This window comes from Colossoma macropomum, unplaced genomic scaffold (genome assembly GCF_904425465.1).
Source record: "Colossoma macropomum unplaced genomic scaffold, Colossoma_macropomum, whole genome shotgun sequence".
Classification (NCBI taxonomy): Eukaryota; Metazoa; Chordata; class Actinopteri; order Characiformes; family Serrasalmidae; genus Colossoma; species Colossoma macropomum.
Window position 1 is genome coordinate 2,121,093 of NW_023494784.1, and position 20,650 is coordinate 2,141,742.

General features: G+C 42.4%; 1 protein-coding gene across 1 annotated transcript in view; it reads left to right on the forward strand.

Moving 5' to 3' along the window:
- The first annotated feature begins 11,007 nt into the window (after positions 1 to 11,007).
- Positions 11,008 to 20,650, forward strand: part of LOC118811463 (anosmin-1) — a 94,811-nt gene continuing 85,168 nt past the window's right edge. Inside the window, exon 1 of the mRNA XM_036575695.1 lies at positions 11,008 to 11,224. Within this exon, the coding sequence (XP_036431588.1) occupies positions 11,030 to 11,224 (195 nt within the window). The 5' untranslated portion in view covers positions 11,008 to 11,029. The remainder of the gene's footprint in view (positions 11,225 to 20,650) is intronic.

Here is a 20,650-nt window from a genome sequence, read left to right on the forward strand (position 1 = left end):
TGATATAACGGGGGAAATAAGAAGCGGCCAGACTCCTCATAAACCGGCTCTGATTCCACCCAAGATTAACTGCTGATGTTATAGCATATTACAACTTATTAAGTCGGACTAAAGTCGTTATCGTATTTTAAGAAGGCTATTCAATGCATGTATACTGTTAATGTGGTATCTTTCATTGCAAATGTGTGCAAAACAGTACCGGATAGACAACAGAGTAGAGGCTACAGATTCAATTCAACACTAAAACGGTGAAATGGCAACAAATAACAGCGTTATGTGGAATTTGGGACCATTGAATATTTCCAAACATATTTACCAGAAAACAAATCCATGTCATTAAGCAAAAAGTTGAATTTTATGTTGATCCCTGCTGGAAAAACCAGTAAAACCAAAATATGTTGTGTTTTGGATACTGGTATGCTGGTCAACTAGCAAGACAATGCTGGGTGACCAGCTAAACCAGCACGAGACCAGCATAAACCGGCTATGACCAGCATGGAATTCATGTCTTTTATTTCAACAGGACTTTCATGTGTTCATTGGTGGGCTACACAGTTACACTCTTAAAATATAAAGGGTCCTAAACAGTTATTGGCTGGAACACACAGTACCTGAGTTTTATAACCTTAACGTTATTGAAATGGTTCTTTACTCTGGAACCTTACTATATAGAACCATGAACACTTTGCACGATTAAAGGGTTCTTTGCATCGTGAAAGCGTTCTTCAGATTGATGGAGAATGTGCTGTAGATGGTTCTATATAGCGCCCAAAAGGGTTCTTATATTATTACAAGCTTGACATTGTAGCAATAGGAGAACCTTTTTGGTGCAAAAAGTACAAACTTAAAAAGATTCTTTAGGGGTTCTTTAGGAAAGAAAATGGTTCTATATAGAACCATGGACACTCAAAGAACCCTTTGCATGATTAAACTGTTCTTTGCGTCATGAAAGGTTCTTCAGATTGATGGAAAATGTGCTGTAGATGGTTCTAGATAGCACCAAGAAGGGTTCTTCTATAATAACAAGCTTGACATCATACCAATAAAAGTACCCTGTAAGGTTCTATATAGAACCATATACAACACATTCTCCAACGTGTGTCTGAAGAACACTTTTGCAATCCAAAGAACCCTTTAATCGTGCAAAGGGTTCTTTGAGAACTATTGTCTTACTTAAGGACCCTTGAAGAACCATCTTTTTAAGAGTGCATGCGTCGTGTGTCTAGAGGTAAATGTGATTATTGACTGACTCACATGAACCATCAGATTTTAAGAGGAATTCCGACAATTTTCCAAAATTCTGTTTAATTCAGAAGCTGGGAATGTAAACAGAGCCGTTCAGAGTGGTTTGGTGTGAAACGCTCAGTTCTAGAGAAACTTACCGAGTCAGAACTGTTCACAGTGGTGGTGATAGGAACCAGACGTCCACCTCTAAAAGCTCCCTCACAGAAAGTTACTACATGAAATGGTTATGAATTCACTGCCTGATGTCTGAGACACTGTTTTGCCATCGTTTTGAGGTGGGTTGGGCCTAAAACATCTTTTTAAAAATCCATTTATGATGGAGAGATACATTTTCACATTTACCAGATTTTTTTCAGATTATCATTTAACATTATTTTACCGTATCTTACCAAAAACTAAGAAGACTCGTGTAGGTTCACTGCTGGTTTTGGATAGTAAATAAAATGTCTATATTTGTGCTGTAGTCATGGCGACCCCTGGTTCCTATCACCACCACTGTAAAGAGATCATAAAGGGTTGGCAAGTTTCTCTACAGTCTCACCATCGAATTATGCAGAAATTTAGAAAAATTGGTGGAATTCCCCTTTAAGTCCTTGTAAATGTGTAGAACTGTGTGTTGTTTATTTTACTTCATCCAAAGCTGTGCTGCCCTTCAGGCTTGCATGCAGGTACACACTCAAACACACTTCTACACAGGTGTGTCAAACAAAGGGTTCACCTGCAGATTTTAGGATCAAAGATTTGTAGGTTTAAACACCCACACAAGCAGAACCCATACGGGCTGGAACCTGATACGGCCGCGCTATTGTCTGAGGAATAAAACAACTGCGGTTACAGGACTCTACTGGTGCCTTAGACGTATTCCATCTCTTCCCCACTGTATTATGGGCTACTGTATCATCTATTTGTCTCCTTTAAAATAGTTATTAAGCGTGCATGTCCATGTTGGCTGCCCTGTGTCGCACTTTATTGTTATAAATGTATTGTGAGAGGGTGGGGCTAAACCGCTGTAGACTGAATGGGTGGGGCTAAACCGCTGTAGACTGAATGGGTGGGGCTAAACCGCTGTAGACTGATTGGGTGGGGCTAAACTGCTGTAGAATTAATGGGCGGGGCTAAACTGCTGTCAGATGAATGGGTGGGGCTAAACCGCTGTAGACTGAATGGGTGGGGCTAAACTGCTGTAGAATTAATGGGTGGGGCTAAACTTGTCAGCTGAATGGTGGGGCTAAACTGCTGTAGGCTGAATGGGTGGGGCTAAACTGCTGTAGCTGAATGGGTGGGGCTAAACTGCTGTAGAATTAATGGGCGGGGCTAAACTGCTGTCAGATGAATGGGTGGAGCTAAACTGCTGTAGGCTGAATTGGTGGGGCTAAACTGCTGTAGCTGAATGGTGGGGCTAAACTGCTGTCAGATGAATGGGAGGGGCTAAACTGCTGTAGGCTAAATTGCTGTAGGTTGGGTAGGCGGGGCTAAACTGCTGTAGGCTGAATGAGTGGGGCCAAACTGCTGTAGGCTGAATGGGTGGGGCTAAATTGCTGTAGGTTGGGTAGGCGGGGCCAAACTGCTGTAGGCTGAATGGGTGGGGCTAAACTGCAGTAGACTGAATGGGTGGGGCTAAAGTGCTGTAGGCTGAATGGGTGGGGGCAAACTGCTGTAGGGTGAATGGGCGGGGCTAAACTGCTGTACACTGTAAATCTCAATGTTTAGGTTTCAAAAACTTCTGTAACATTTAACACGTCTCAGTATTTAGTTTAAGCTGTTTGAGACAAATTGAGGCAAAGCACAACTTTAACACAAAAGAAAAACAAATGTTAAAGAAAAGAATGTTTAATTTCAAAAAGAATCGCAGTGTTTAGGTTTTAAAGGGCCCATATTCTACTTTTTCCTTTCATCAGTTTTTTTCCCCTGAGGTTCACTTATAGCATTGACTGGTTTTATGCACCAAAAACATATCACAATTCTTTTTGACATGACTTTCATCTAACCCTTAGAATTAAACAGGCTGTTTGTTTGCTCTGATGTATGTAAATTAGCTCTGTTCTGATGGGCTTTCCTAATTCAAAAGGAAGTCTGAACTGAAACACTCCGTACAGCTTCAAACTGAATTGACGGAGCTAAACTGCTGTAGGCTGAATATGTAAATATATCACAATGAGCTGTTTCTGCAGGTCAGTTTCCATACATGGACTCTGTGAACGGTATGTTTTGACAATTAAGCAGTGTTTATATACTATTTCAAACTATTTTCTGTGAAAAAAGTGGGGACAATTCGGTTTCCACCATATGGGCCCTTTAAACGCAGCTGTTTGGATGTTCCGAGCTCTTACAGTGAGCATAAACGGGAGTAAAACAGCAGGCGCTGCGTTTCTGTCTCATCGTTCAGTCTATAATCTGAAAAAGGATGATCAAAGCAGACCGCTAGCGCCTTCTTTTGACCGGCTATTGTGTTGGAGACTCACTTACATTCCGTTTGAAGTGAGGAGAGAAGAAAGCGAGGCAGGTAGAAAGTGAACAAAGCCGTGTTTAGACTCCCTCATTGTGTTCGTCCCTGAGGACATGACAGAACTGGCTCCGGGCTTCATCTCCTGAGCTGTCGGCCTTCGCGTGTCTTCTGAGCTGCGAGTTTGAAGACGATGGTTTCCGGTTTTTCAGCCACTGCTTTTGTTCCTCATTGGCAGGAGTGTAGCCAGAACTTTCACCATGAGGTGGCCAGATTAGACCCAATGAATTTATTATTGGGAGGCAAAGAAAAATACATAAAAACAAGAGTTAATTATGTTCTTCTGTGAGTATATTGGGGCTGTGTTGTTAAAATAACATAAAATGTGTTGAATTTTCTCAACACAGTTATTGCTAACAATAAATTAAAAGGCAAAAATGAGTGCTTGATCATGAGGAAATCATGTAAACATTTGCAATTTGCATTAATGTTAATATTTTAGGTCACAGAAGTTGCTTATTGAGGCTGCTCTCACTATAGGCTAGTCATGAATCCAATGATAAAGTAGCCAGATAACAAAGTGTAAGGTAACTTTATGAGCGAACAGGCTGGGTGACAAGCTGATTTACGCTTAGCACGGAGGTATTCCACTTATCACTGGCTTCATCTCAGCTGAACTGAGCCTGGAGGTAAAAGATAATTAGTTAACATGACAAATTATTAAACCAAATAATAAGCCTTAGTTTCTAATAAGCCTGGGAAGCTTTCTACAAGATTTTGGAGAGTCTGTGGAAATTTCTGCCCATTCATCCAGAAGAGCATTTATGAGGTCAGACACTGATGTTGGACGAGGAGGTCTGGCTCACAATCTCTATTCTAGTTCATCCCAAAGGTGTTTGATGGGGTTGAGGTCAGGGCTCTGTGAGGGCCAGTCAAGCTCTTCCACACCAAACTCACCCAGTCAGGCCTTTATGGAGCTGCTTTGTGCACTGGGGGTCAGTCATGCTGGAACAGGAAAGGTTCTTCCCCAAACTGTTCCCACAAAGTTGTAAGTGTACAGTTGTCCAAAATGTCTTGTTCTGCTGAAGCATTAAGATTCCCCTTCACTGGAACTAAGGGTTCTAGACAAACCCCTGAAAAACAGCCCCATATCATCATCCCTCCTCCACCAAACTCTACAGCTGGCACAGTGCAGTCAGGCAGGTAACGTTCTCCTGGCATTCGCCAAACCCAGACTCGTCCATCAGACTGACCGATAGAGAAGCATGACTGGTCACTGGACAGAATACGGTTTAACTACTCCAGAGTCCAGTGGTGGCACTTTACACCACTCCATCCGAAGCTTGGCATTGTGCTTGTTGATGTAAGGCTTGCATGCAGCTGCTCAGCCAATCTAAACTCGTGCCATGAAGCTCCTGGTGCAGAGTTTTGTGCTAATGTTAATGCCAGAAGAGGTTTGGAACTCTGCAGTTATTGAGTCAGATACCCTAGCAACCACCTGGAACACCATACCAAACACTAAGCAACCCCCTAGCAACCATGAGAGTAACCATAATCTTAGTGATCACCTCCAATACCATAGCAACCACTAGGCGGCACCCTAGAAACCACCAGAGATACCATAGCAACTGTCTAGCAACCAGCTGGAATGTCGTAGTAGCTACTTAACAATATCCTCCTGGAACACCACAGCAATTCCCTAGCAACCACCCTCAAAGCCATTGCAACCACATAGCAACACCCTAACAATAACCTGGGATAAAATATGAACCCCTTGGGAACACCTTAGCAGCCATCTAAGGTACTATAGCAACAACCAAGCAACACCTTGGCAACCACCTGGAATAGCATTGAAACCACCTAGCGACATCTCAGTAACCACTGGAACCACTATATCAGCCATCCAGTAACACCCTTGCAACCTTACCTAAGCAACTGCTTTGCAACCAACTATTAATGCCATAGTAGTGACCTAGCAGCCATCTAATTACCAATGCTGTCACAACTAGCTGCGAAACCGTGGCAACAGCATAGCAACACCATAGCAACCACCTGGAATTACTATATAAATGCAGTGAATTTTTTTTTTTAAATAATCTAAACATCAGAAACTGCTTTAACATTTCAAGCATTTTAGCTGGTTTTGTGAAGCCGACGTGAAGTTCAGTCAAAAACTATCCAGTTCTGGTTTTTGACGCTTTACCCTACAATTCAAAAGCAATTGTGAATGGACAGATTCAAGTCTGCACCTCATGCGGTGTGTATTAAAAGTTTAGAATAGCTATGAGTCAGAAATAATTCATATAAAATTGCAACATGATTGTTTATATCATGCAATTACTGTGAGTCCTAAGAGTTAAACCTCAATTCTTAGCAATAATGGTTCTATGTTGATCCCTGTTGCAATATAAGGTTCTTTAAAGAACCATTTAACCAAACAAAGAACCATTTAAACCTTCAAACAGTTCTTTAATTTGTAATGGTTCTATAGAGTCAATACCTTTACTAAAAAACCCTTGAAGAACCCCTTTTAAGGGGGCAGTCTTGTGAATTGCAGTCTCAGTGACTATTCTCCACTGAAACCCCTCCACAGTCCAGGCCTTGGCTTTTAATATGTGTCCAGACTGTTTAACTCAGTGAGAGATAAAAGGTCTCCCTGTAGGTTTATTAAGGAGTCCACAGGCTCACAGGCCCAGGAATGCGTCCCCGAAGATACATATTTTACATTCAAACATGCCATATTATTCCAAGAAAACCCAAATGGCCCAATCCGATGAATTCCAGATGCTTCCGAACTTCTGACGGCGGCCGAGTGAGTCACAGAGTGATGTGTACGATGTCCTTGGGAAGTGTCGGACGAAATGCTACACATAAATGCAGCCCTTATGAGGTGCATGAGGTGCTTATTACCCTCTATACAGCATGGCGTGTTCTATAGTCATCTTTTCTCCCTGACCTTGGGGGTGACATGTAAGTGTTCCAAAATTAATCCAGTCTGTGAAAAATGCTGCCTTCAAGTCATGTTGGAAATATTGTATATGGCTTTGGATAAATATCAAACTCCAACATACACCGATCAGGCATAACATTCTGACCACCTCCTTGTTTCTACGCTCATTGTCCATTTTATCAGCTCCACTTACTATATAGGTGCACTTTGTAGTTCTACAGTTACAGACTGTAGTCCATCTGTTTCTCTGATACTTTGTTAGCCCCCTTTTACCCTGTTCTTCAGTGGTCAGGACCCCCATGGACCCTCACAGAGCAGGTACTATTTGGGTGGTGGATCATTCTCAGCACTGCAGTAACACTGACGTGGTGGTGTGTTAGTGTGTGTTGCGCTGGGGCGAGTGGATCAGACACAGCAGTGCTGCTGGAGTTTTTAAAGACCTCAGTGTCGCTGCTGGACTGAGAATAGTCCACCAACCAAAAATATCCAGCCAACAGTGTCCTGTAGGCAGCGTCCTGTGACCACTGATGAAGGACTAGAGGATGACCAACACAAACTGTGCAGCAGCAGATGAGCTATCGTCTCTGACTTTACATCTACAAGGTGGACTGGCAAGGTAGGAGTGTCTAATAGAGTGGACAGTGAGTGGACACAGGGTTTAAAGGAAATGCAGCGATCCACGCTCATGTTTATGTGATGTGTATTGTTTGTGTGATGTTTATGTGTAGATACGGTCGTGTGGTTGGTGAAGAACAGAGAACCTGTTGATGTGATTGTCTTTCCTGATGTGTGTGAGACTGTGTTCCCACCAGAGCGCCAAACTCGAATTTTAACGTCAGGTTCAGACTGAATACTTTCCTGCTGGTCCGGACGGCTAAATATCACGATCAGTAGAAGTTAAAGCTACCGAGAGCAGATCCGTGCAGCCTGGATTAATCTGTTCCTAAAGATTATAACAAAACAGATTTGGTGAAAATCGGTTGAGTAGTAAGGAAGTTGTGGCTGATTTGATTCTGAGGCTCTTCGTCTCTCAATACAAGTGAATTTGATCACAAGCGGATCTTGACCTCTCCAACATGGCGGACACTCAGACGTATCGCCTCAGATAGAGAACAACAGACAACGTGGCATCTAGGAATGTATATCTATGCTTTTATCTATAAACATGGACTGCAGCGCGTTAGCATAGCTAAAACAGTGTTTATCTATTTGCCCTGTAAGTTCATGTTGACGTGGGGGTGACTGTTTCCCACACATGTTAGGCATTTTAATTTTAATGTAAGTTTCCATGCTGTCTTCAGCGAGCCGTGCTCCATGTTGGCGTGCTACATCGCTAATTACGTTGTTATGCTACTCACACGTGTAAATAGGCGTTGCCCTTGGAGACGAGGGGCTGTTAATACATAAGCTGAACATGCGGTTCCACCTTTTGCCCAGATAAATATCTTTCCTCAGCCCTGCCTGTCCCTTTGTGTGTCCTTCAGGGTTTGGGAAGATGTTGGGACCGCACAGCGTTAGCCGTTAGCTCTCCTCACACTCCACACCTCATAAACCCTGCACTCCCCAACACATGGCTGTAATAAGCCGACAAATTAAGCCATTACACGAGGGTTTAAGGAACACAGACATCCGCGTTTAAATGGCTTTTAAGAGTGGCCGGGGAGCTCTCACTGCAGGCCTCCATTGTGCTGAAGAAGCCCACCTGGGACGCGGCCTTCGACGCGCACCTACAAGGCCTCGGTCGGCAGAAAAGGTCACGTTCGCCAATCGACCCGTCCTCCCGACCACACACGCTTCAGAGAAAGCCACAAACCGGCTCGCTGTGTGTGGTCAGCCGGGGCAACCTCTTCAGAAAAATATGAGTTTTGCTTGGCAGCGGCTTCCGCACTCAGCCAGAGGAGCCGCATCAGCCCGACTCCCTGTTTCATTACGGAGGTACGAGCTGAAATTTTTGGCCCGGGCGCAGTCTGGCCCACGGCTAGGCGGCGGCTTCCTGGGCCAGAACCCCCGGTTGTGCGAGTCCCAGTTTCTGTCCTGCTCTGTTTAAGAGGTATACCCATAAAGCCTCATTAGGCAGGAACGCCGCACGGCTTCTGCTGCTGCTTCAGTGGCCAGACAGGCGCTTCACGAGCTGAGAGAAAGTGAAGTCAGAGCGGCGTTATAATAAAACCCTCCAGGGAACTTTCTAATTAAATACCAGCTCGCATTTTTTAAGGCCGGTGAGCTTCGTTAACGTTCTCTCCTACATCTCGCAGCATTTGCTTCATTCTGCTTGATGCAAAAGTGTCTGAGATTTTGTAAAGTTAGGTTTCTGTTCGAGTCACAAAAACATGTGTTTCTCCAAACGGTGGGTGATGGAGTGAGGAGATGCAGATGTTCTTCTGCTCGAAAAGCTTGGAAATTGAAATGTGAGCATATTGGACATGAGTGGCCTCAATCAGCTGATGTTGTATTATCAGTACACTTTCATACTGACCATAAAAGACCTTCTTTCTTTCTTTTTTCTGTCTAATTAGACAAATAATGTCCACTTGTTAAAGGTAAATTTTACTCAGTGTAACCATCCATTTAAACTTAATTAGGTAAAAATGCATTAAAATGACCTCAGAAAGGTAATAAATTATATGTATATACATATATATATATACATATATATATATATATCGCTGTTGTCAGACCAAAACCTTGTATCTCCACAATGGTAACTTTATAGGAAAAGGAAAAAACCTTCTTTACTTCTAATGTAAGTCAGTGGAACCAGAAAGCTTTGCAAGTAATTTTGGGCTGTTTCTTTTGGTCCATTCACCATGAAATTTACACACAATGTGAAGAGCAACAGGCGTTTTCACATTATGTCAAAAACTGAAAAACGGAAAAAATGGAGATACGAGGTTTTCTTCCGACAACAGTGATACATATCAGAACAAACAATTTTTTTAAATTAGATAATTTAAATTAAGTGACCCTTATTAGTCCCACAACGGGGAAATTTCACCTCCGCAATCTAACCCATCCCTATCCACAGTGCCCAGGGAGCAGTTGGGGGTTGGGTGTCTTGCTCAAGGGCACTTCAGTCATGTACTGTCGGCTCAGGGGATCGAAGCAGTGACCTTCCGGTCACAAGGCTGGATCCCTAACCTCCAGCCCGAGAGAGAGAGATTCTTTGTTCTGATTGGCTGCCGCACTGTGCCTCATTCCAAAAGCAGTCCTCATTCAAAAACACTCCTTATAACCTCAGTGTGAGTGGGTGGAGCTGAACTGCTGTAGGCCGAACCGGCACATATTTGTAAACGTATTGGTGTTTGTGACATCACAAAAACAATGAATTCAAAATGGGTCGTTTTTTGCAGCTTAGTGTCCATATATGGACTATATGGGAATTAAATTTATGTTTTAAAATTTTAATAATGTTTACATACAACTTTTCCATTTTAAAGAGTAAGTAATTCTGTTTTGCATCAAATTTTCCCTTTAAAGTTCATTAAGAGCCTCAATATTAGGCCAACCTCAAAAACGAGTGGCCTCTCATGACAATCAACATAATCGCAATCATAAACCTCTATAGACATTTATAAAGGCTCATTCCAGTAAGCGTCAGTCGTCATAACACTTGCTGAGGTGGAATCACATCAAGATTGACTTTTATGACAACTGCTGCTGGAATTAGCCTTTAATGAGCCAACTTTAAATTGTGACGTTGATTTGTTTGTATGAATTTGTTCCCAAAAACATTATTTGAATTAACCCTCATGTATTTTCTTCAGTCCTGCTGGAAAAGCATCTCCTTATGAAGCTCCTTTAAAGGGGAAACTCCACTGATTTTTCAAAAATTCTACATAATTAAATGTTTAAGATGTAAACAGAGTCATGCAGAGTGGTTTGGTGTGAAACGCTCTGTTCTAGATAAACTTACAGAGTCAGAACTGTTCACAGTGGCAGTGATAGAAACCAGACGTCCACCTCTAAAAGCTCCCTCACAGAAAGTTACTACATGAAATGGTTATGAATTCACTGCCTGATGACTGAGACACTGTTTTATGATAGTTTTGAGATATTTTTGGCCTTAAACTTCTTTCACGGTGGAGGGATACATGCAGGGTGTTGTGAGGCAAAATAGTCCCCAAAGATTTTAAAGTATTCAAGCCTCTTTGGTCACTGTTCACTTTAAAGCTCGTTATTACATAAAAAAAAATGCCTCAAAAAGTGAAGCAGAAAGGCTTAAATCACCCCCCGCGCGAGCTCAACTACCTGCCACGCGAGCCCCTCCTCCTCCCTCGCGCTGCTCTGGCCCCGCCCCCCTCCCCTCTCTGCTCTCGCGTGCCGGGACCGTCAAAACTTTTCCCCTTCAGTTTGCGCGGAGTGGCGCGAGCGGAGCACAGCGGAGCGTGACGATGCCGTCTTGGAGCGCGAGGAGCGCGAGCAGCCTGGCCGCGTGCGTGTGGATTATTACGGCGGCGCTGTGGGGCGCGAGCGCGGGGAGGCGCGAGGACGCGGCGATGGCGGGCAGCGTGAACCGCGCGCGCTGCGCCTCGCGCTGCCTCAGCCTGCACATCACCCGCATTTCGGCGTTTTTTAAACATTTCCAGGTAGATTTGAACGTTTTCGACGATTTATCTGACTGAAATTCCACATCGAGCTGCTCATTTAGACCGTTCGTTTGGTCATCAGTAGAGCGGAAAGTGACAGAAACACCGGACTGCGGTGATCTTGGCTGACCGGTCAGGTGTTTTCGGCGGCAGATCTGTCCGCACAACTTTAGTTAACCGACCAAATAAGCAGTTAAACCGGGTTGGACGTGGCTCGTCCACTTCGTGAGTGGAGGAATGGTTTGTTTATGTAATGTTTACTGGGTGACTATATAGTGCTAAAGGTCAGTGTTAGATGCTGTGGGAAAAGCTCAAAGTTACCAGTCAAAAGTTTGGATGCCACCTGGCCGAATGTATGTTTTCCATAATTTCAAATGTCTTAGAAAGACCAGCATAGACCAGCATGGCTGGTCACCTGCAAAACCAGCATATGTTGTGTTTTGGGTACTGGTGTGCTGGTCAGGTGCAATGGAAGTTGATATGCTGGTCACCAGCAAAACCAGCATATGTTGTGTTTTGGGTACTGGTGTGCTGGTCAGCAGCAGTAGGAGGTTGATATGCTGGTCACCAGCAAAACCAGCATATGTTGTTTTTTGGGTACTGGTGTGCTGGTCAGCAGCAGTAGGAGGTTGATATGCTGGTCACCAGCAAAACCAGCATATGTTGTGTTTTGGGTACTGGTGTGCTGGTCAGCAGCAATGGAAGCTGATATTCTGGTCACCACCAAAACCAGCATATGTTGTGTTTTGGGTACTGGTGTGCTGGTCAGGTGCAATGGAAGTTGATATGCTGGTCACCAGCAAAACCAGCATATGTTGTTTTTTGGGTAATGGTGTGCTGGTCAGCAGCAGTAGGAGGTTGATAGGCTGGTCACCAGCAAAACCAGCATATGTTGTGTTTTGGGTACTGGTGTGCTGGTCAGCAGCAATGGAAGCTGATATGCTGGTCACCACCAAAACCAGTACATGTTGTTTTTTAGGTACTGGTATGCTGGACAGCAGCAAAACCAGCATATGTTGTGTTTTGGGTACTGGTGTGCTGGTCAGCAGCAATGGAAGCTGATATGCTGGTCACCAGCAAAACCAGTACATATTGTTTTTTGGGTACTGGTATGCTGGACAGCAGCAAAACCAGCATATGTTGTGTTTTGGATACTGGTGTGCTGGTCAGCAGCAATGGAAGTTGATATGCTGATAACCTGTAGAACCTGTAACATTTTTTATTAAGATCTACTTTTTGTTCACAGCAAAATGTCACTTAATAGTTTTGATGTCTTCACTATTGTTCTAAAATAGTAAGAATATTCATGAGTGTGTCCAAATTTTTGACTGGCACTGTATGTTCATCTCTGTAAACTACACAAAAGAAGGTAGACATACTTAGTGAACAAGTAGTTTGACCAATGTTCAAACATTGGTGATGACCACGATGGTGTCGAAAAGCCCCTAATTACATTTTAAGTGCTGTACAGATGTTGTTTTGTCCACTGCGGTGTTCACACCAGGCTAAGAGCAGTAAAGGAATTAGCCCTCTTGTCCGGCAGGGTCCATCATGTCCAAAGCTGTTTTTCACACCTCACTACACACAATGTTCTCGCAGGACTTCAATGAAAGCCAGCGCAATAGATCTCTTCGTCTTTTGGTCTCCTTTTGGCATCTTTCTGCCCTGGTTGCACCATTCATGTGGGGTAGATGGGGTTACTGGGGGCGCGAGCTTTCTTTGACGAAAAAATGTGTTGAACAGAATCTCTTCATTATGTTTCCTGTTCATAATTAAAGTAATTGAGATGTAAACAAAGCAATTCAGAGCGGTTTCCGTTCTAGAGAAACTTACAGAGTCAGAACTGTTCACAGTGGTGGTGATAGGAACCAGACATCCACCTCTAAAAGCTCCCTCACAGAAAGTTACTACATGAAATGGTTATGAATTCACTGCTTGACATCTGTTTTACGATAGTTCTGAGAAGGTTTTGGCCTAGAAGACATGTTTAAAATCCAGCTAGGGCGGAGAGGTGCGTCCAGGTTGGTGTAAAACGGAGCATTTCACATAAGACCACTCTGAATTACTTTTATGTTCATTTTAATCACTGAATTATGGAGAAAAATCTGTTTGTATGTGTGTGAAATGTTACGCATGCAAGAGCATCAGGAAAAAAGAAACTAAGTTGGACAAAAAAGGGACTCAAACTGAATATTAAAGCTCTGAATTAATTTTAATGTTCTGGTTTAAAGCTCAGATCTTGGCAGGCGTTTCTCCCTAACAAATGAGGACACTCACTGTGAGATGCGACACGCCTTTGCAACTCCTGGCGGTTCATTTTCTTCTCCTTTGCTTGTGGAGGAAGTGCAGATTTGAGCTGAGATGTATCAGGGAGCTTGATAAGGAGCTGGTTGAGCGAGCTGAGAAGCTCCAGGAATAGAAAGCTATTGTTTTTGATGCTCTGCATAGGCCGGTCTGGAGGATCTCTGAGCTTCCAGCTCTTTCATGTGGAAATTGGAGGTCGCGTCAGCTGCAAAAACATACCCCCACCAGCTCGGCCACCAAATGCCAATGTCACCCTCCTCTGAGGAACCTTGCTGTCTGTGTGAAGCCGCGGTGGTGGGGTCACCTTCCTGCTAAAGAGGGCCTTCACCCCCACTGAGAGGCTTTAATGGGTCGCTGGCGTAACGCTGGGCGGATCTGCCTCCTGTAAAGGATCTTATTACCGCATCATCAGGCCTACAGCGGCTGGTTTTGGCGGTTAAACTGAGAGATCCGTGCCTAATGTAGGCTGGAAATGGATCTTACGGCAGGAGAAGACGTGGAGCAAAGCAGCAGTGCAGCCTTAGAGTTGAAAATGTCCTAAATCTGGTCAGTGTATTCAATATTTCTCGCTATGAGCTTGTTTTAAGGGTATTATAAGTTTATGCTGCCTATTTTTAGATATTTACTTGATTTAAGTTGCTTTGTCTTCCTTTGGCAGATAATTTAACCAGTTAAAAATCTCTAGAAATAAGCTGAATAATCTCTTGACATTCTTAAAACAAGCTCATGATGAGAAATATTAGATAAAGTGACTAAACACTTACCAAGATATACTTTTTTGCAGCATATCTCAAGTTACATTTTTGGCATTTAGCAGACGCTCTTATCCAGCGCGACTTACAATTTTATCATTGTTTACACAGTTTGGCGAAGGTAATGTTAGGAGTCTTGCCCAAGGGCTCTTATTGGTATAGTGTAGGGTGTTTACCCAGGCAGGGATTGAACCCCAGTCTACAGCATAAAAGGCAGAGGTGTTCCCCGCTACACCATACCAACCACAGATGTACATTTGTCTGTAAGTCTCAGACATGTTTCCATTGTGGTCATTCATTTAAGATTTGGTAGTTGTTTACAGCTTGTAATTTTAGCTAAAAAGGAAACACAGTAACAGTTACTTAGGTGATAGAATTTGACATTTTTTAACCATTGGGTTGGTTGGTCTGAAAAACTTGGGTAGTTAAAGTGGAATTCTGGCCTAAAACTGACACTTATTTGTTGTGTTATGCTGTAGTACAGAATTGCAGCCTTTAGCCTCATCACTTTGACAGAATTCACACTTCCTTCATGTTGTCTCACTACAATACCCATCATCCATTTTGCAAATTCGTCATATGACAGTTGGGAATCCCACCCACATCGATAAAGAGATCCAATAAGGTAGAGGCCAATAAATTCAGATGTGATATTCGACTGCTGCTCGTTTATTTCCGGGACCGCCACCTGTTTTCGGCACATGCTCAGACTGAGAAATCCGAAAGAAATCAGAGTAAGAGTTTACATGCACTGAGAAATCTGATTATACCTGACTATACTTTATCAGATTTCTTAATCAGATTTCTAGACCTCACTCTGATCTAAGAAATCAGAGTGCGCTGTTTACATGACCATTTGAAAAATCAGATAACTGCAGAAATCTGATTATGATCAGATTATTGAGTGCATGTAAACACTCATTGATCATTCTCTCCATTTGATTTTGCATGGCTGTCGTGCACCAAAACCAATCATCAATGCACGCTGTTGTACATGGAGCAAAATACTACGGTGTTATTTCACATTAAACGTCCACATACCAATGTATTTCTGGACATTCGCGCTCACATATGGGCTATCTCTCACCTTCCCACAATAGACAAGAGGGGAACACCCAGCCATAAAGCACTGCGGCTGCTAACGCGAAGTGAAAGAAGGACTCTGTTCTGCAGCGCATTTGGAAAGCATCGGCCTTATGTCGGATTATTTATGTGCGGACCTATTAAGCCAAAGGTGTGTCAGAGAGGTCCTGCTGGTCCATTTGGAGTCATAAAATATATGAGATTTTAAATTAAGCCTTTCATTCCTCCCATCTGGCTCTCTTGCGGTTAACGTGCCGGCCCAAGAGATGCATGTTTTAATCCCGAGGAAAGACAAACATTGGAAAGTAGTCTTGCCGTGTCCCCTTGTCTTTGGCCTTTGATATGAAGCAACGTGGGAATGGAATCAAACCCTGCGGTCGTTAGCGGCTCATATGTGTAGCGTTTTTCATTAGTGAAGACAGCGGAATGAATGAGGACTTGTTGCCTGGTTTCAACCTTTACATACTCAAACACAAACCAACACAAAGAGGAACTTTCTCTGAGGAAAGTCTCGGGCAGGCAGCTTGATTTTGTTTTCATCCCTCTTGGAAAATGCTGAAGTTTGGAAATTGTACATAACTTCATTAATTACTTCTTACATTTGGTGAGCTTTGCCAGGACTGTCCAATGCATCTCCTGTTGGCCATTGGTATGAGCACTCAGTGTCCAGTCTTTGAAATTAGTGTTATTTTTCTTCATCTTCAGCCTTAGTTCTTCCTATTCTCGTGGGGCAATACGTGTATTTATGAAAATACACATCTGGGGATAACTTGTTAAACTTCTGGTGCAACCGCTAACAAGGCCATCTCTAAACCCCACCCACAAGTTCCTCCAGTCCGTGCTCCATTTACATCCAGAGTACAATTAATAACACAAACTAAACAAGCTAGCTAGCTGCTTGCTATTGCTAACAAACCTGTTTTTCTCTTGTTAGTGTTTATTTGTATTGTAATGTGTTCTCTGCACACGTGTCGCACATCTACATGCTTACTTTTTTGAGGGATTTTTCCTAACTTATTCAAAAGCTTGTTGTCTGTCAAGCAATTTTGCTGAGAGCATCATCGCCCCCTACTTCACAGGCTGTTGAAATGGTTTAGAAATTTCACATTTACTTTGTTTCCTTCCTAATAAATCTACGTTCCCACCAACATTGAGCCCAAAATTTTTAATGGTTAGCCTTTAACGGGTGTTCGAGGTCACGTCTGGTCTCAAAGATGAATTTTTTCCCAGTTATACACTTCACTGATATAATTCTCCTAAATTTTGCTGGAAATTCAGCTGATTTAGTTTTAAAAATATTATTTTAAAACAATTAAAATTCTCTTCTCATTCTTTTTTGCAACCTAATTATTTCCCACATAGTATATGAACAGTTGCAGCCAAGTTAAATCCTTGTATGCTATATGTTAACTGAATAAAGGAGGCCTCAAACTCACAAGCCTGCTTCTTTTCATGGAGTCATCATCCATGCACTGCAAAAATGGTTTATTGGCAAGTAGAATTGTCTTAACTCTAGTTGATATATCTAATATTTCTCATTGTAAGATTATTGTAAGCTTAAAATAAGAGTATTTAACTTATTTCCTGACATTTTTTACCTGTTTTGAGTAATTTTATTAAGAAAAATCATCTCACTATTCTGGCAGATAATTTTGCTTGTTTTAAGAAATATGCCTGACACCAGCAAAATTATCTGCCAATATAGTGAAATCATTTTACTTAATAAAATGACTTTAAACAAGTAAAAAAAATATTTATTTATAATATTTATTTATTTAAAAAATAATATTTGTACAACCATCTCAGAATATTTTATATATTTAGACTAGATTTAGGCTGATTTCTCATGTGAAGGTATCATTTTTGCAGTGTATGGAGCAGTGAAAAGTTCACAGTTTTAAACTTGAATTTTTTTTTTGCTGGGGGCCACAATAAATGGCCCTATGTCATTACAGCTGACCAGTCAATATCGAGGAAACCTAGCTTTTAGTCACCAACAGGGGAAAAGCTAGTTTTGGCTGTTTTCAAACACCCAGAGCTGCACAACACTCGGCACAAAGATAAACTGAACGTGAAAAATGTTTTTTTTTAATAAGTCAATTTCCAAATATTTATCACGTTTTAGTCTTTCATGTTCTATCAGATAGATTTCTCGTCTTTACCTACTTGTCAATCAAATGTGTTAACTCGCCCACTTGCGTCCTGCTTTTTTTTTAAGAAGCGTCATCTGAGCCCCTCCATAGACTGCATTTCCCATTTAGACTTAAATGGAAACTCCGGCCAGAATGAAAAATGTAAACATCACTACCACATCTGCTGTAAACATGCCTAACCTCCTCTTACAGTAGCGCTGCAGTAGAGCCCATGTGTCAAACACAAGGCCTGCGGGCCGAGTCAGGCCCGTGGCGCAATCCTATTCAGCCCGCAAAATTATTTTAATTTGATATTAATATTAGCCCATTTAACCATGAGTTGCACTGCAGTTTCCAGCATGTACTGCAATGTAACGTGTGCACCCACCCCCTCCCCAGTAATGATCTATGGAAACCAAAACAAAAAAAGGTGCCAGGTCCAGTTCAAGTGAATGGGCAGGTTAAAAAAACTACTGTACATCGGGGACATTTAAAGAGGTTTGACGGTGATCTGCAACTAACGTAGTCTGTTATTTTATATAAAACAATTTGTTTTTATTTAAAATTATTTAAGCGATAGAAGATGAGAGGGAGTGTGTTATTGCGAAATAACATCATTGTTATAACATATATATGGTATTGTTAGGTTATTGGCGATAACACACTCCTCGAGTGTTCCTTTTATACAGCAGTTAAATAAATACAGTAATAAATTAATAAACTGGGCCGTGAACGCGGCGTTTAATATGTTTTAATGTTCGCAGTTCCTTCACCAAATTATAGTTCCTTAACAAGCAGCTTGTTGCTACGTCAGAGTAACGAGCTCCGCCCACTCGCTGGCAGTTTGTTCTCCAGCTCCACACAGACCAACTGACAGTTTGGGAGTTTAGTGTCGTCTCATCTTCAGAGTCTGACCAAATCGGCTGTCGGTCAAATGTGATCTTAAAAGTGTCCATTTTCTGTTTGTGGCAAAGTAAGAAGTGAAAAATGTTCAAATGGCTTGAGCGTCTCCTACAGCTGTCAAAGTCGTTGCTTAGCAACGGCGTCTCAGCGGAGTGATACAGTGTTTGTGGAAAACCTGTGATGTTATGGTGAAACACAGCACAGTTAGAACGCTGCTCAACCAATCAGCTTTCTTATCAAAAGAACGCTTTCATTTCATTTTAGTCATGCAAAGGGTTTCTATGAGTGTTCATGGTTCTTTATAGAACCATCTGTAACGGTCAGGATTTCTTTCTCACTGTGAAAGTGTTCCTGATGGTTATATGATGTAATTGCATGATGTATTTATGATCAAAGACACAAAACGGATATATAGTTCTGTGAAAGCAGTGAGGCTGAGGGATGTACTGCTCTGCTTCTGAATACAACCTGACATTACTAATAACTATTAAATGCTAATATTAGGCCTGAATGCCCCTTTAAGTGACTGACGGCACTAATGCACACTAATGCAAACTACAAGTCATGTTCAAGTCATGTTTATTGCATTAGCCGTCACTGCGCAGGCCTTGCTGTAGTGTGTTGCACTAAAAAGCCGGAGTGTAACGTATGTAAATGTATGTAAAAGCCTGCAGTCCGAGCGCTAAACTATGTCGATAATGCGGTGTCGTCATGCTCTGATGGCGTCAAACAGGATTTACTCTGTCACGGTTTATCTACAGCCCAGTGCAATAAACACGGGACTGAATAGTGAATTACAGACGTGTAACAATTCACTTATTGAACTGCCAGAAAAAAATCTGTCTGTTTTTTCGTGTAGGCTGGATATAGTGCATTCCTGCAAATGCTATTAGGAACATTGTGATCACGGTGACATCACTGTGAATGCGCTTCATCTGTTTTTACTATGCACACAGTACATTTCAAGTGCAGTTACTCATTTATGTCACCACCATGATGCCCAGGAACTACACAGTGTCATGCGGACAGAACCCTAAATTAAAAATTTCTGCAAAATTCCATGTTTAACTCCTTAAAATCCCAGGCTTATTACATACAAAGGCTTATAATTTAGTAACTACAGGGACCACAATGCAAACTGGCTGAGCTATTCTTAGTTTATAGAAGTGTGTAATATAACTTTGGGTGCTGGCTATGTAAGGTGTTAATATGTTAAAAAAAATCTGATTATTTTGATTGATGAAATTGTTCGTTGTATAGAAGCACAGCGACTCAGATGTCTTTACAGTGGTGGTGATAGGAACCAGGGGTCGTCATGACTACAACACAAATATAGACATTTTATTTACTATCCAAAACCACCAGTGAACCTACATGTAAGTTTTTATGTGTAATGATGATGGTAAAATGGTGGAAATCAATAAGTTTGGGGACTACTTGGCCTCACAGCGCTCTGCATGTACCCCCTCCGCCATGAATAGACTCAAAATAAAGTATATTTTAAGCCAAAATCTTCTCACAACTATCATGAAACAGTGTCTCAGTCATCAGGCAGTGAATTCATAACTATTTCATGTAGGAACTTTCTGTGAGGGAGCTTTTAGAGGTGGACGTCTGGTTCCTATCACCACCACTGTGAACGATTCTGACTCTAGAAAGGTGCTTTTCATGTTAAATAACTGAATGACTTTGTTTACTGTCTTAGCCATTTAATTAGCGGTTAGCAGAGAAGCAGGAGGCCTTTTCTTAAAGTGTCAGTTGAAGTGCTTGACTGCCCTGAGGACGATGTCTGATTTTTGGCGTTCTGAGCGAAGGTGTTGGATTGAGTTTGCCTCGTTGGAAGCGTGTGTGGGAGTGCAGTCCCGCGGCTGTATGCTCTTTGGCCCGTGTCCCAGATGGGACTGTTTGGATTATGGGCGTGCTGCAGGAGGCCTTATCTTAACTGCGGCTCAGCTGGGACTCCACACACCGAGGCTAATCAGCCTGCCTCGACGCCGGCCGCAGCCCCGCATGACCGCGGCTTTGGAATCCCGCTTTACGGCTGCGGACTACGCCACTTCCAGCCGTATCTACCCCAGGAATGCAGCAGCTGCGGATGCTTGCAGTATTATGAAACACTGATAAGAGGCTATTAGCAGGTGGTTGATAGCAGAACATGTTGTACCACCAAAGTCTCTTGTCTCGAGTGGTTGTTTTCTCACCATCATTACTAGAGGTGGGGATCTGTGGGCACTTTATGATTCGATCCGGTT